The sequence below is a fragment of the Anabrus simplex genome, chromosome 6, assembly GCF_040414725.1.
Source record: "Anabrus simplex isolate iqAnaSimp1 chromosome 6, ASM4041472v1, whole genome shotgun sequence".
NCBI classification, from domain to species: domain Eukaryota; kingdom Metazoa; phylum Arthropoda; class Insecta; order Orthoptera; family Tettigoniidae; genus Anabrus; species Anabrus simplex.
In genome coordinates, this window is record NC_090270.1 from 255,795,498 (window position 1) to 255,812,078 (window position 16,581).

At 38.5% G+C, this 16,581-nt stretch overlaps 1 protein-coding gene across 1 annotated transcript in view; it reads left to right on the forward strand.

Annotated features, from left to right (window-relative positions):
• Positions 1-2,008: 2,008 nt before the first annotated feature.
• The window catches only part of pcm (pacman), a 668,873-nt gene continuing 654,300 nt past the window's right edge, over positions 2,009-16,581 (forward strand). Inside the window, exons 1-2 of the mRNA XM_067150369.2 lie at positions 2,009-2,122; positions 2,328-2,459. Of these exons, the coding sequence (XP_067006470.2) occupies positions 2,048-2,122; positions 2,328-2,459 (207 nt within the window). The 5' untranslated portion in view covers positions 2,009-2,047. The remainder of the gene's footprint in view (positions 2,123-2,327; positions 2,460-16,581) is intronic.

Sequence of the window (16,581 nt, forward strand, 5' to 3'; positions counted from 1 at the left end):
TTCTCTGAGATCTATTTTCTAGAAATATAGCAACCCATTCAGTCACTCTTTTGTCTAGTTCAATTGCACCCATTTTTGCCAGTAGTCTCCCATGATCCACCCTATCAAATGCTTTAGACAGGTCAATCGCGATACAGTCCATTTGACCTCCAGAATCCAAGATATCTGCTATATCTTGCTGGAATCCTACAAGTTGAGCTTCAGTGGAATAACCTTTCCTAAAACCGAATTGCCTTCTATCGAACCAGTTATTAATTTCACAAACATGTCTAATATAATCAGAAAGAATGCCTTCCCAAAGCTTACATACAATGCATGTCAAACTTACTGGCCTGTAATTTTCAGCTTTATGTCTATCACCCTTTCCTTTATACACAGGGGCTACTATAGCAACTCTCCATTCATCTGGTATAGCTTCTCCGACCAAACAATAATCAAATAAGTACTTCAGATATGGTACTATATCCCAACCCATTGTCTTTAGTATATCCCCAAAAATCTGATCATTTCTAGCCGCTTTTCTAGTTTTCAAACTTTGTATCTTATTGTAATTGTCATTGTTATCATATGTAAATTTTATTACTTCTTTGGCCTTAGTCTCCTCCTCTATCTCGACATTATCCTTGTAACCAACAATCTTTACCGGTACATACTGCTGACTGAATACTTCTGCCTTTTGAAGATCCTCACATACACACTCCCCTTGTTCATTAATTATTGCTGGAATGTCCTTCTTGGAACCTGTTTCTGCCTTAAAATACCTATACATACCCTTCCATTTTTCACTAAAATTCGTATGACTGCCAATTATGCTTGCCATCATGTTATCCTTAGCCGCCTTCTTTGCTAGATTCAATTTTCTAGTAAGTTCCTTCAATTTCTCCTTACTTCCACAGCCATTTCTAACTCTATTTCTTTCCAGTCTGCACCTCCTTCTTAGATTCTTTATTTCTCTATTATAATAAGGTGGGTCTTTACCATTCCTTATCACCCTTAATGGTACAAACCTGTTTTCGCATTCCTCAACAATTTCTTTAAACCCTTCCCAGAGTCTGTTTACATTTTTATTTACCGTTTTCCACCGATCATAGTTACTTTTTAGAAACTGCCTCATGCCTGCTTTATCAGCCACATGGTACTGCCTAACAGTCCTACTTTTATGACCTTCCTTTCTATCACATTTATTTTTAACTACGACAAAAACAGCTTCATGATCACTAATACCATCTATTACTTCAGTTTCCCTATAGAAAGCAAGTTTCTTGATGACGCTCACATAGTGTTATAATAATATATATAGCCTAATTGTGGCCAAGTACTTTCATTGTGAAAGGTGTTTCGTAATTCTGTGTTCTGTTGAGTGTAATCTTCCCCACATAATTGGTGAATTATATATATATAAAACGTGTGTTACGGGTGCTACTTCCATACTCAGTCTTATTTGCTTTTTATTATTATTATCCACTATTCTCCAGTGCCTTTTACTCCAATCTTCATCGTTGTAAGATGAATGAGTGTATTTATTTTTGTTCTGGTGACTGGACGATAATTAATAGAGTCCAACCCCATCACTCAAGAAGAAGAAGAGCGATAACAAGTAATCTTTGTCCATGGCAGTCGACTTTCGAAATTCTCAGCACTTTAAGTTAAGTCATGTTGTGCAATCTTGAATACTGTTCCAACTGCTAATTCACATTCTCTTTGGGAGTCCTGTCATGTTATATTTTCCGCATGTTGATATTCTGCAAGAACAATTTCACAAATTTTACCCTACTTGTTTCCTGAGGTTAAGGATGATTCTTAATAATTGTAAAATTGTACTCTTTGTTGTCAGAAAACGTCTGAAAAACGCTATGTCGTTTTGTTTTTGGCTTAATTTTTCAAATTTTTCGTTTAAAATATGATCAAGACACATTTTTAGGGAAAAGTTGTGTGATCATGTTGGTATACAGCTATATTTTGGTCTCTAGTGGTTAATTCATTCGACTCCTATTTTTTCGTATTTATACTACGACCGTTTTTATCGTAATTATAATTTGTTTTTACGATGGGAGTTCCGAAGTTTTTCAGATGGATTAGTGAAAGATATCCCTGTCTTAGTGAAGTTGTGAGGGAATATCAGGTAAGATGACATTTTAAGATTTAAGTACCGAACCTCGTTAGTTATGATAGTTTACTTTGGCATTACATTAATACATTATCTTGAAATCAGCTTGTAATGTTTATACATTTTACGTTATATGCCATTGCCTTGCGTTTATTAACTCATATGGAGAGAAGCTGATTTTGCCGCAAAGTGTCATAATTTGGTTGTTTCACTTTTGCAGATCCCAGAGTTTGATAACCTTTATTTGGATATGAATGGAATTATACACACCTGCTCTCACCCCAATGATTTTGATCCTCATTTTCGAATATCAGAAGAAAAGATATTCAAGGATATTTTCCATTATATTGAAGTAAGTACAGTGTGTATTGGTTTGTGTGGAGGCTTAATATGTTTATAAACGTCATGGGTTTTCAGTGTTGTGATTTTTGCTTTCGGGAGTATTTTATTAAACATTTCTGTGTATTTAATGCCTTAAATTAAGTTCTTATGGCAATCATTATGACATTTTATAAGAATGTTCTGTAAATGTTTGGTTATGTTGCATATGAGTACTAGGCCTATACTTCTTTTCTGAGTTTATGTAAGATGAAGTCTTGGTTGAATTTGGTTAATACTCAATTAGTTAATACCACTTGTTAACGAACAAATTCATTGTAGGATATTCCTGATATATTTCATACCACATTCTTATATTTCTCCAATAATTCAACATGAGGTTTACTAAGTATCAGATTTTCTTGGAGATAACCATTTATTTTATCACATGAATGTATAGGCCAGCCATCCAAAGAGTTTACTGTAAAGAAAGGCATATAGTCTTGAAATACTTAGTGTTTGAGCTAAGCTCTTCATGATTGTACAATCAAACCTGCCGTAACGGACACCTTTATTCAGCAGACACCTCTATTGGGGCATTTTTCCATGGAACCAATTTTATGTTACGTAAGACACTTGTTAAATAAGCTTTATTTAAGCGGACACCTCGAATTCTGGATAGCAGACATTGCCTTTAGTCTCATCTTGTTTTAAGCGGATACTTTACACGTAATAGGCCCTACCAGTATAAATGGTCTGTTATTAGACTCTTTCCCGGTTGCCAGCATTTTGCCCCAGTGTGCTAAGTTGGGCTCATCAGTTGGTAAATAGCACACCTACCAAAACTCATGGCTGATGCGTACTGTGGAGGCCACTGCGTAGGCTACTTGGAGCCAGTGGCAGTGCCAATTCACTGAGAGACTTTGTCTCATTACTAAAAATTGATGCCTGCCTGGCGATCAGATGATATAGATGTTGATTCCCATAGGGAACCTGAAATATTTTTCCCAAATGAGTAAATTTTCCAGCTAACTCAAATTTATAATGTCCAGTAACGGACCGTTTATTATTATATTATAAATTTATATATTATAAATTTATTCATTCAGGACAAATATTTCAGGTTCCCTATGGGAATCAACATCTGTATCACCTAAATCACTTTACACGTTCCAAGACACTTTCTTTACACATCGCTTTGCCATTCTTTCTATTAAAATCATTCTGCAGACCTACAGGAATTTCTTTTGAAGGTTTGTACTGTTCCGTGTCCAAGGAAAACAGAAACATACATAGATAGGAATGCTGAAGTAGTCATGAAATTTAATTGTTCTGTAAAGGGATCTTTCTAAACCTTTCTTTAGGGTCGTCTCGTGTTCTAATAAGTGTACATTCTGAGAATTCTAGTTGCCCGGGAATGCTGCCACTGATTGTTTACTCCCATGTTACCAAGGGATTTTCCAGCATATCTTGCATCATTCCATTCATAACTCACATTGTTGCTGATAAGGTCGAGATCAGATAGTTCAGTTAAACTTGACAAGGAAGAGACTTTCATGTACTGCAGTGTTCTCCCCAAAAATTTTCGTCAGCTGGGTGGCGGGAATGAGTAGCCGGATGGGGAATACTATGTAAGAATCATAAATGATAACATTTCAACTTATTCCCCTTAGGCCATTAACAGTAATATTAAGACATGTAAACATTAACTGCAAAAATGATTTTAGTGTTATCACAAAGAATACATAACAGAGTGTTTTGAACTTCTAATGTTCTACTGCTCATTTCATAATCACCGAGCTCGATAGCTGCAGTCGCTTAAGTGCGGCCAGTAGGAGTTAGTAGGTTCGAACCCCACTATCGGCAGCCCTGAAGATGGTTTTCCGTGGTTTCCCATTTTCACACCAGACGAATACTGGGGCTGTACATTAATTAAGGCCGCGGCCGCTTCCTTCCCACTCCTAGCCCTTTCCTGTCCCATCGTCGCCATAAGACCTATCTGTGTCGGTGCGACGTAAAGCAACTAGCATTTCATAATCAGTTGGTTGCTGTGGAGAACCAGACGTGTTTGTTACATCCCTTGGAATGAAATGCTCGCATGCGATTCCATGCTAATCCAGACACTGCTCATGCACGACACAAGGTGATAAGCTTAATATTTAAACTCCGATGTAACTCGTGCATTTATGTGGGCAATAATGAAGATTTTTTATTTAAATAAACAGTTTTACAGTATTTGTGTTTTAATTTGGAACATAGGCCTACATTGACTCAAATATGTTATGTAAACTGAGCAAGTCGGCCATGCGGTCAGGAGCACGCTGCTGTGAGCTTGCGTTCGGGAGATAGTGGATTCGAACCCCACTGTCTACAGCCCTGAAGATGGTTTTCCGTGGTTTCCAATTTTCACGCCAGGTAAATGTTGGAGCTGTACCTTAATTAAGGCCACGGCCACTTCCTTTCTACTCCTAGCCTTTCCTATCCCTTCATCGCCATAAGACCTATCTGTGTTGGTGGGACGTAAAGCAACTTGAAATATTATGTAACTAGCACGTATCTAGGTTATAGATTCTACTGTGAAATAGCTTGCTAGTTCCTCAACTGTTTCTTCCAATGTGATTTCTTCATTCGTAACAAATTCGTATAGCATTCACAAGTTCCACCCACACCTACAAACTCTTTCTCTTCTACTTATTTCTGAAATGCTTGCCAGCAGGTGCACTTAAATAAAGCCTGGGAGCAGCACCTTAGCAAAACCCTACTCTAGACTAACGGCGGTTAGTGAAAGTGGCCCATTAGAAAGATCCTATGGAGAACACTGTACTGATTATTGGAGGCAGAATTACCATAGCATTTCAGTCACCCACTAAACATGAGTAGTATGTACGAGCGTGTTTAGATCTCGATCAAGAAAAAATGCAGTGCAAAAGGACTAGAAGTAAGAAAAGCTTCCAGAAAATTAAACTGCAGGAAAACACAATTGTGAAGAATAAAGATTACCATTTAAGTGAGTGGGAGGAAAATAGGAATCGAGGAATGAAGATAAAGTGGGAGTCAGTTGTTGCAGAAGTGAACATAGCGTTATATGAGTGGGTCAAATTTGTTCAAGCAAGGAAACTGAGCGAGTGGGCCAATATTACAAGAAAAAGCATGAGAAATAGCAAATAACTTGAAAGTTGAGGTTAATTCAGTAAAGGATTTGCGTGTCACACTGGGTCATTATACCCATTTTGAGAATATCGCAGTAAAGAAAAATGTTCGAAATTTGCATTCCCAGCTGAATAATTCCTTCCCGAAGCTGTAATGAATATAAGAGCTGTAAGATCACTTGTAATATCTCCCAGCAGATATTTAGTTAGAAGTTATATAGAATCAGAATAAAGATGTATGCTTTATATTTGAAGTGAATGTCTTTGCTGTTAAAGTGTTCAGTTAATTTTGATGACCTTGTTTTAGCAGACGCCTCTTGTAACGGACATTTTTCTACGGAACTGACAGTGTCCCGTGGAAGAGAGGTTCGACTGTATATCTTTCTCATATAGAGCTTGGTTGTTTTCTTCTGAATTCAGATTTTGTTTTTGAGGATAATGTTACAGGCACCATTAGAACATTGTCAATCAGCCAGATTTGGTGATGGAAAATGGGATGAAAAGCCAGGTTGTAAATTTCACAAATAGGAGAAGTCCTCTATGTTTTAATTGCTATGTTGATGGCATGACAGTAACTCTTGGGGGTCACTGTAAGTACCTGTATTGAATTCTGGGAGTGATGCTACTTTGAACTAATGTCGGTCAGTGACAGTGTTTGTTTAGCTAGATACTTAAGAAAATATCACTCATCTTGTGATATACAAACGTGAATGTACTTATTAGGGCATGGGTTTTTCCTTATCACTGGCACTGAACACATCTCTCTTCTACATGCAATTCGATTTATAAGATTCAGTTTTCTAAATTGTATATTCAATGTGGAGGACAATACTGAAGTTTACAGAGTTATTTCCTAGTGTAGTTGAAAAGTAATAATATTTGGAAATGTTGTTTTGTTGATGAGTGTGTTGTTGAGTTCATTGAACAACACTTCAGTATTCATCGTATGAACAGTGAGGCTGTTTGAATAGAGGATGAAATGATGACATAGGCTAGTATAGTTAAGAACGTTAAGAAAACAATATTAAGATTTAAATTAGATGATGTTTTCTGTTTACAGTAAACTAATGCTTGGTATTTATCTCCCTGTTACATGCATCTTCAGTATAGACTGTTACGCTTGTCCGGAATTATTCAGCTGGGAATGCAAATTTTGAACATTTTTCTTTACTGCGATATTCTCAAAAAGGGAATAACGACCCAGTGTGACACACAAATTCTTTACTAAATTAACCTCAACTTTCAGGTTGTCTTGTTAGGCTGTCTTTAAATATTTGTTTTTTGTCACTCATTTAAATGTCAGTCTGTATCAGTTGTTGAAGGGGAGCTTTGCTGGCAACTCCACCTCGGCATTTAACAGAAGCATGTGGCAAGTGTCAGGCCCTCTGTGTTGTCAACTTTCAACTTCTTATAAGTACCGTATTTGATCGCATATGACTCGCCACCGTGTATATCTCGCACCCCATTTTTAACATTTGGAATTGCAGGGAAAAAATCCCCGCACATAACTCTCATTAATTTTTGCCATCATAAAGTTATACGGCACATACACGAAATAATGTTTGGGTATTCTGTGGACATGCCTACATTAAATATTAGGGCTGTACCAATTGCTGTTACAGTACTTTTGTACGTGGCAGTACAAGAAGAAGCTGCATTTCTTTCTACCTGCAGAATGCTTGAGGCTAGCTGTTGTAACAAAAATACGTAACTCGCAAATCCCCGCCCCATGGCCGCATTCCTAGCCAGTCAGTCACACTCGGCCATCCCTCTCATTCTTCATTCTTTGTCAATGTGCTTATCACTACCTGTCCAGCAGAGCTGATCATGTAAACTGGGAGTGTTTCCCTGTCCAAGCAGTCAAGTGATCACGGTATTAGGTATCGTCCATCTGTCGACAAGTACCAGTATTCTGTCTTCAAGTTTTATTGTTGTTTCTGTCCGGCTCCATGGCTAAATGGTTAGCATGCTGGCCTGTGGTCCAGAGGGTCCCAGGTTCGATTCCCGGCCGGGTCGGGGATTTTAACCTTAATTGGTTAATTCCAGTGGCTCGGGGACTGGGTGAGTGTGACGTATTCAGCATTAGAAATCATTCTAGGTAGGTTCCTCATCTTCACAGACATGCAGGTCACTTAATAGGCCGTCTACGAGAAAAAGACCCTCACCAGGCCTCTCCGGAGCACATAGGCCATTTGATTGTTGTTTCTCAGTTAAGTTCTTTTGTGTAGGTCGATCTTTAAGTTATGGAGAAATGTGGGAGTTATATGGCTGGGATTAAACTCAACGTGGTAAAATATGCTGAAGAACATAGTAACATAGCTGCCGGTCGAGAATTCAATGTGACCGAGTTTAATGTTCGCAACTGGCGTAAACAGAAAGCTGTGCTAGAAACCACAAACCAAACTATAAGGTATTCAGAGGGCCGAAAACTGGTAAGTTTCCTGAGCTGAAGGACGAGTTGCTTCATTACGTTACAGAGTTACAAAATGATGGCTTTAGTATCTCGCACAAGATGCTACATTTGAAAGCACGCGAACTAGCGTTTAAAGGAGGAATCAACTGTTCAGATCTGAAATGAGCTGTGGTTGGATCCGTACATTCATGACACGAAAGGGATTGTCTGCGAAGGTGAACATCTCTCTGCCAGAGAATGCCAAGTGATTTCAGTGACAAAATCATAGATTTTCATCGCCATGTGATAGCAATGCAGAAGAAAAACAATTACCTCTTATCTCAAATTGACAATGTGGATCAAATCCCGATAAACTTCGACTTAAACTGTATATAGGATAATATCTTTTGTTTATTTCCACCTATTCAATACATTACAAGAAGTTGGCATTTACTTTAAAACATTATTCAGATGAGACATGTTTCGCCTCTCACTGTGAGGCACCTTCAGTCATTATCAAAAACCTTATTATTTTACCAGGCATCTGGTTAAAGATATTCAAAAATGTGTTTGATGATTATAAGAGAGGTAAGATTTACGTTAGTTATAAACATGTTCATGAAGTAACTAAAAATCAAATATATTGATAAAAACATATGTAGTTCTTTGTTGAATAGGACTTGTTTGATTCTACTATAGTAAGAGAAGGTGGCTTGAAGCCGTAGTCGTTTTATGCCTTCCACTATCTATTAGACATCTATTAACGATCGTTTTATGCCTTCCACTATCTATTAGACATCTATTAACGACTACGGCTTCAAGCCACCTTCTCTTACTATAGTAGAATCAAACAAGTCCTATTCAACAAAGAACTACATATGTTTTTATCAATTTATTTGATTTTTAGTTACTTCATGAACATGTTTATAACTAACGTAAATCTTACCTCTCTTATAATCATCAAACACATTTTTGAATATCTTTAACCAGATGCCTGGTAAAATAATAAGGTTTTTGATAATGACTGAAGATGCCTCACAGTGAGAGGCGAAACATGTCTCATCTGAATAATGTTTTAAAGTAAATGCCAACTTCTTGTAATGTATTGAATAGGTGGAAATAAACAAAAGATATTATCCTATATACAGTTTATGAAACTTTCAATACTGACGAAAAATGATTTTCATCACTTGTAATAAACTTCGACTTGCCATGTAACACCACCATCAACAAGAAGGGAGAATCTAGCGTGCTTGTACATACAATTGGGTGTGAAGGCGTTGCACTGTCATGCTACTAATAACTGCAGATGGAAGAAAATTGGCAACGTACATTATATTATATTCAAAAGAAAACAGGTGCCTAAAGCGAAGTTTCCTAAAGGCATTCATGTACGGGTTCAAGAGAAAGGATGGATGGATACAGCTCTTGTCCAGAACTGGGTCCGTACGGTGTGGGGAGCATGGCCAGGGGCACTGCTTCGACCCTCAGCAGTGTTAGTGTGGGACAGTTTCTGCGGAATCTTGCTGGAAGACACGAAGAAATGTCTTCAGGACATGAAAACTGATCTCGTAATTCCTGGTGGATTCACACATTGTCTACAGCCCTTAGATGTTTCCATCAACAAGCCTTTCAAGGACAACATACGTAAATTGTACGCCGAATGGATGGCAGGAGGGGAGCATGAGCTGATGCCAGCAGGCAAAGTAGAGGCCATCAGTTGAACTTGTGTGTGATTGGGTTATGCAGGCATGGGTTATGGTGTTGACAGATGTTATTGTGAAGAATTTCTTGAAGAGGGGCATCGCAAATGCTTTGGACGGAAGTCAGGATGATGCAGTATGTGATGGTGACCAGAATGATGCACGCGAGAATAGCTTTGAGACTGAAGGCAGTGACAATGAAAGTATGCCTGTTGTCTTGTTTCAATAGCCTAATGCAAATTTTACATTTTTTTTGGGAATACTTTCTTTTGCACTCAGATCCCCTTACATATCATGCACAGAAAATGTTCACACTTATTTTTTGTCAAAAAAGTGCAAGTTATATGCAAGCAAATTATTAAGAAACTAATTGTTGTTTATGACTGATATCAAAATTATTAACAAACAGTTATGAAATGAAGTAGGCCTAATAGTTTGATTTATTTTATTCTATTACATTTGCAGATTGAGCTGTTGGACATAAATGTGGGCAAAAGATAGCATAGATCTTGCCTCTGCTTGTTACCAGGTTAGGTGCAGCTGCGAAAAGCATTTGTACTCCATGTCATGCGTGGCCTGATGAAAACCTGTATTGAGTTTATGAAACTAATAACCTATGTGAAAAAGTGAATCATTTATTAATATTATCAGGAAAGCAGGATAAACTAAATTCACTTCCTCATCTCCTTGGAAAACAAGGCTCTTCAACGAAGCTACAGTTACCAGGTATGGTGAAGTTGTTTGCTTGTCTTCAAGCAGTGGCTCATTCTGGGATAGAGTTCCCCTGTGAGATGAGAACGATGACAGATGATAGCAGAGTGATCATTCAAAGACATACCGAAGTAGGATAGATTGTAGCAGAGGCGCTTGGCTATTCCACGCATGCTCAGACGTAGAGCAACTTGCAAAAATAGCCATTTAGTGTAGGCTCGATAAATAGATTTAGTGACTGTGATATCAGTTATATTTAAGATGGTGCCACCTGTGAACTCAAAACTAAAAAAGTACAAGGAGCTGTATGCACAAACGAGGGAGATAATTTATAAAGTGACGAGGTTCATGAAAAAAGAAGCCAAAGAGGGACTATACCACTGCAGTTGGTTCTAGTGAGAAATTCAGAAGTAACGGTAGTGTCTAAGCGCTTTGCCAGTGAACTTAAGCATGAAAGTATTGATGTTGAAAATGATGATGATGCTTGTTGCTTTAAGGGGCCTAACATCGAAGGTCATCGGCCCCATGTTGATGTTGAAAATCATCATAATATGCAGTTTCCAGCTGTTGGCCAGGTCTGCTTGGAACATAAATCTTTCAATCTCCTCTTGTCTTCCCAACACTTCTCCCTCGTTACTCTTGCCCAGTCCTCTCGTCATCTCTGTACACACTCTTCTACTCCTTTTATCCACGTGTCTTTTGGTCTTAGTCGTTTTCCTATTATCTCCATTTCATGCATCCTCCTGTCATTCTCTTCATGTACCCACAACATCTAAGTCTAGATGCCTCTAACCTGTTCTGTAATGGCTCTTCTTTTACTATATTTCTCATCTTCTCATTTCTCATCTTGTCCATTGTTGTCACTCCTATCCTGCTTCTCAGAATTGCATTTTGTTTGCCTGTATCCTAGTCACTGGACTCTGCCTCATTACCCAAGTTTCTGCTGCATACATCGGAATAGCCTCATTACACAAGTTTCTGCTGCATTTACTGGCAGGACCTAGTGTTTACAGTGCACTTTGTCTTCTGGTATAGGCTAGAGCAATTTTGTTACTTTCATTGACCTGTCATAGTCTTATCCTTGGCTCTGACAATATGAAAGTGACTGAGGTATGAGCGATGTTAGTAATGCCATTCCTTATGCAGCCAGTCCCTGCTATGAATGGTGTGAAAATGTTGCTCATAGGGTCAATTGATGCATGCATTTCAGTGGGCTTGGCAGACTGATATGTAATAGCAACTTCTGGCTTGGTAGGAAAGCAACGGGAAACTACCTCACTCCTCATTTCCCTAGTACGCCTCTTCAGTGATGCCTAGGCCATCTATAACAGCTGATGGCGGAGCTGTTGAGGATCCAACCAGCCTTCGGGCTGAAGACTGAACATACTTACACATCGGAATAGCCTCATTACCCAAGTTTCTGCTGCATACATCGGAATAGCCTCATTACCCAAATTTTCAGAATAGGTAGTACGTCCTGTGTGTATATATAATTCTTTTGCTTATCTGAGGGAGATTCTTGCTTCAAACCAAGCTTCTGACACTTTTCAGGATCACTCCTGCTTGTCTTCATCGCTCAATTATTTCCTTATCATTTCTTCCGTTTTCCTGTATGATACTTTCCGGATACTTGAAACTCTCCACCTTGCTAAGCTGTTCTCTTCCAAGCATTATCCCTCTCATAGGTCTCTCATTCTTCCTAGTTGTGATCACTATCTCGCTCTTTTTCGCATTAAATTTCATTCCATATTGTTTATAATGGGGATGACTGCTCGGAGGAAGAAGGAAATAAGTAAATGGAAATGATTGATGGAGAAAAAGAAGAGAACCCGATATCATGGTTGGAACTTGAAAGGGCAGTGAAAGCAATGACCAAAAGTAAAGCAAGTGGAAAAGACGAATTCAATGCTGATATGATTAAGGCGGCAGGAAGCAGTGGATTACAGTGGCTATACCGAGCCCTCATTACCATATGGAAGGATGAAAGGATACCTGAAGATTGGCAACAAGGAAGCATTGTACCATTGTTCAAAAAAGGAAATAGGAAGAAATGTGAAAATTGTATCAGATGGGCTAAAAATAATGGAGAAGGTCATGGACAAAAGACTGAGTTATGTAATAGAAACACAGAGGAAGAACAGTATGGCTTTTGACCGAATAGCTCAACAATAGACTTGATATTTACAGTGCGAACGATAATGGAAAAACACCTGGAAAGAGACAAGGAAATCGTCTTCATATTTTTGGATTTGGAAAAATCTTGTAATAGTGTTAAGAGAAAACATGTATGGGAATGCCTATGGAAAAGGAATGTACCAAAATCATTAATTAACAAGATAAAAATGTTGTATCATGAGAGTAAAAGCAGTGTACAAGTGGGGAGTGGTGACCTTGAAACATTTTATACATAGGGGCCGTATTTTTTTGTAATAACGATGTGCACAAGTTTTTTTGATATCTTCTTTCTTGTCTATATATGACTTCCCAGGTACAAAAAATACCGTATTTTAGCAAAATGAACTCGCAAAATATCGCGAAATTTGATTTATTGCACGAATCGCGCAAATAATCCCGAAATATACACCATTTGGTGCGAAAAATGCGAAATGGCACCGGAAGAGCTCGCCAATAAATGTTTAAATGCTTCTGAGAACTTGACTATCGTAGTTTCCTTCTCATTTGCTTGATAGTACTGTATATTCCCCACACAAATGTACACAAAGCGGTACGTACTGTGTATCAAAAGTATGTGTATTCAGTTCCGTGATCTCTATGGCAGTCGATAAAAATCAATATCTGTTATCGATTACAGCAAATAGTGTTGTGGTCGTAATAAGATACAAGACTGGTCGTAGATACAGCAGTGCGCAATGAGAGTTCGTTACTTACAAACATTTATCGGCAAATGTCCAACATTTAAGTATAAAAATGCCGAAAACTGAAGTCACAACAGGTTTTTCGAGGGCCGAAGAATACAACAGTGAGGGGTTCTATGTATTTGACGCTGCAAGAAAGATTCTAATGTATCAATAGTGTACCGGTAATATTTGTAAAGTTGAAACGTGCGATATACAGTGCACAGAATCAGAATGAATCAAATGTACATAATTCCAAGTGGCAAATAACAATCGGCGATACTTTACAGATCGTAAAGGTGTTGAAAAATTATGGAGAGCAATTTGTAATAGATACAAAAATAGCATTCATGCAAGACAACCTACCTCTAGAAAAATAGGATAATCCTGGCGTGAGGAAGAGAATGAATATTAAAGAAAAGATAAATAATACTGTCTTCACTGTAAAATATGATGGTATTGGTAGGCCTATTGTAAATAAATTGCCTGTTTGAGTAGTAATAATGTTATTGTTTTTATGTCCCACTAACCACTTTTATGTTTTCCGGAGACGCCGAGATACCGGAATGTTGTCCCGCAGGAGTTCTTTTACGTGCCAGTAAACTAGTGACACGAGGCTGACGTATTTAAACTCCTTCAAATACCACCGGACTGAGCCAGAATCGAACCTGCCAAATTGGGGTCAGAAAGCCAGCGCTTTAATCATCTGAGCTACTCAGCCCTGATCAGGGAAAAAGAGCATATCCATGAACATCTTCCAGAGCTATATGACTTTGTGAAAAATGCAATGAAAGCAGGTCTGGTTGAGGAAGTGAAAGAAGACAGTGTTAGCAAAGTTTTAGGAGGTTTTATAAAAGATCACAGTGAATTTGCATCCAAGTGTTCGCAAGCTTTATGGTTTCCAACGTCTAATGTGGTCAGATTTGTGGCCGCAAAAGCCATTTTTGATATTGTATCTCCATGGGGAGTACATATTTTTGAGAATGGAGAATTCACTTCTTCTTTAGCAGGTTAGCAATCCCTATTTGCTAACATGATGGGACCATGCAGTTGCTCTGCCACTGTTAAGCAATCTTGGAGGGGTATGTCAATCCAACTGATGAACCCAAATGGCATGTCTGGGTGAAACTCTGCAAATGCACATGGTATAACCACCGAAAAGCTGGTTCAGTTCCCGAGATTTTAAGATCTGCGGCCGTGAAAGCCATTTTTGGTATAATTGCTATTGTTAGTGGGAAACCAAGGGAGGACCTGGGCGTGGTATCAGTGAGCCATGAGGGAAATCGCTGAACTTGTTTGTTCTGTCGGACTGAGAGGTGGCATTTTTGAGGTTAAACGTATTATTTCTCAACCCCTACTTCACGGATTGTGATAAAACCAAGTGTATGTAAATTATTGATCTCTCTGCTATAGTACTGCCATGTTTATTGAAAAATTGATTGGCAGTTTATTGTTTATTCAGTTTAAAGAGGGCAGACAAAACTTTCAGAAATGATGGATATTATCTCCTCGTTGTGTATACTATATCAGTTCTCTGTTAATCACAACAAAAGAAGACACAGATCAACAGACAGCCACATTCTTATTAATAAGATGAGTCAGGATCAGAAAGGTTTGGGATGCTAGACTGTGATTATCATAGCACCATTAATACACTGACACCAGGCGAGATGGCCATGCGGTTAGGGGCGCGCCGCTCTGAGCTCGCATCCGGGAGATAGTGGGTTCGAACCCCACTGTTGGCAGCCCTGAAGATGGTTTTCTGTGGTTTACTATTTTCACACCAGTCAAATATTGGGGCTGTACCTTAATTAAGGCCATGCCCGCTTTCTTCCCATTCCTAGGCCTTTCCCATCCTATCGTCGCCACAAGACCTGTCTGTGTTGGTGCGACGTGAAGCAAATAGCAAAAAAAAATACATTGACAGCAGCATCGTAGGAATGGTGGTCAGTAGCTATGGCAACCAGTACATACCTCTCAGCATACCCAGTCCCACTCTTTTTCCCTTGCAGCTGTCCACACATTAGTGGAAGTGGGTCAGTCTGCAGTGGATGTTGCTTGAAGTTGGTACATGTATAGTGGAATACTGTAGCACGCTTTGTTCTCGATCACTCTCGGACTGAACTCACACTGAACTCAAGCTCATTTGGCTTGCCTAATGTAGGTAGACCAGACCTTCCAGGTATTTTACGAGAGTAGAAACTCCCTGAAAATCACTGGAATCAGAAATATCTGGGTTCCCCTTGTGTTATCAGGCACGCCTGCACTGAGATAATGTACCATCACCAGAGTGGTGACAAAGGGCTGACCAATGCACACTTTACTAGCCTCCGACTCGCCTGCAGTGACGAGAGGGTGGGGGTGTGATGTTGCCCACCGGTGGGAGCCAGGCTTACTTGCTCCCCCCAGGGCCTTGCTTTAAAATGGTAGACAGCATCATATATATATAAAAAGAAATATCTCTAATACAGGAAATGTTTAGGGTACTAAGGTAAACCAACCAGACAATCACATCAAAGAAAAGTACAATAAGTTCCACCTTTTCAATACATTATATTATGTGACAGTTTTACGTTACAGTTAAACCTTCACATTTTTATACACTCGGGACCGGTTTCGACAGTGTACCTGTCATCATCAGCCAAGAACAATTAATCGAGGACAATAAACCTTACAATACTTCAGGTATGATATAACAGTGAATATAAAATTATACATTATCTATCTACAAAAAGGTGTGAACATGTCCAGGTAAAAAATCACGATTTAAGAAAAATCATAGTCCTGTAGGGTGTACACTTATAAAATTTCTAATTAAAATAACGTGTTAAAAACCTGCTGTTATATTATAGCTATAGCAGAGATGTTTATAGGTGTAAATCTATGGAGTTTTGGCACTCAAGACATATAGCTATGTTTGACAAGTTAAAGTGTTCAAACATTTAGTTAAATGGTGTTCCACTTAGAATATGTGATACAGTTCAGCTGAGGTTATAGTAATATGTTTGTAGGCTTAGTTTGGTATTTTTAACACTCGGGACATATAGCCATGTGTGACAAGTTAAAAGTTGATAAAACATTTAGTTAATGGTGTTCCACTTAAAATATATGGTAAAGTTCAACTGAAGCTACAACTTGGACTTGAGGAGCAGATAATTATGTAAAATATCAATATAAGTAGAAATGAACAATTTGAATGGGTCACTGCTTGTTGATGTAGATGATCAGCGAGTCCTATTAAACAATTATACATGTCGACATGTGGTTGTATATCATCTTGCTGAGAAGTGACAAAGGTCCTGGCTAAAATGGTGCTTGTAGATCTTATGTTGTAGGTTGTGATTAC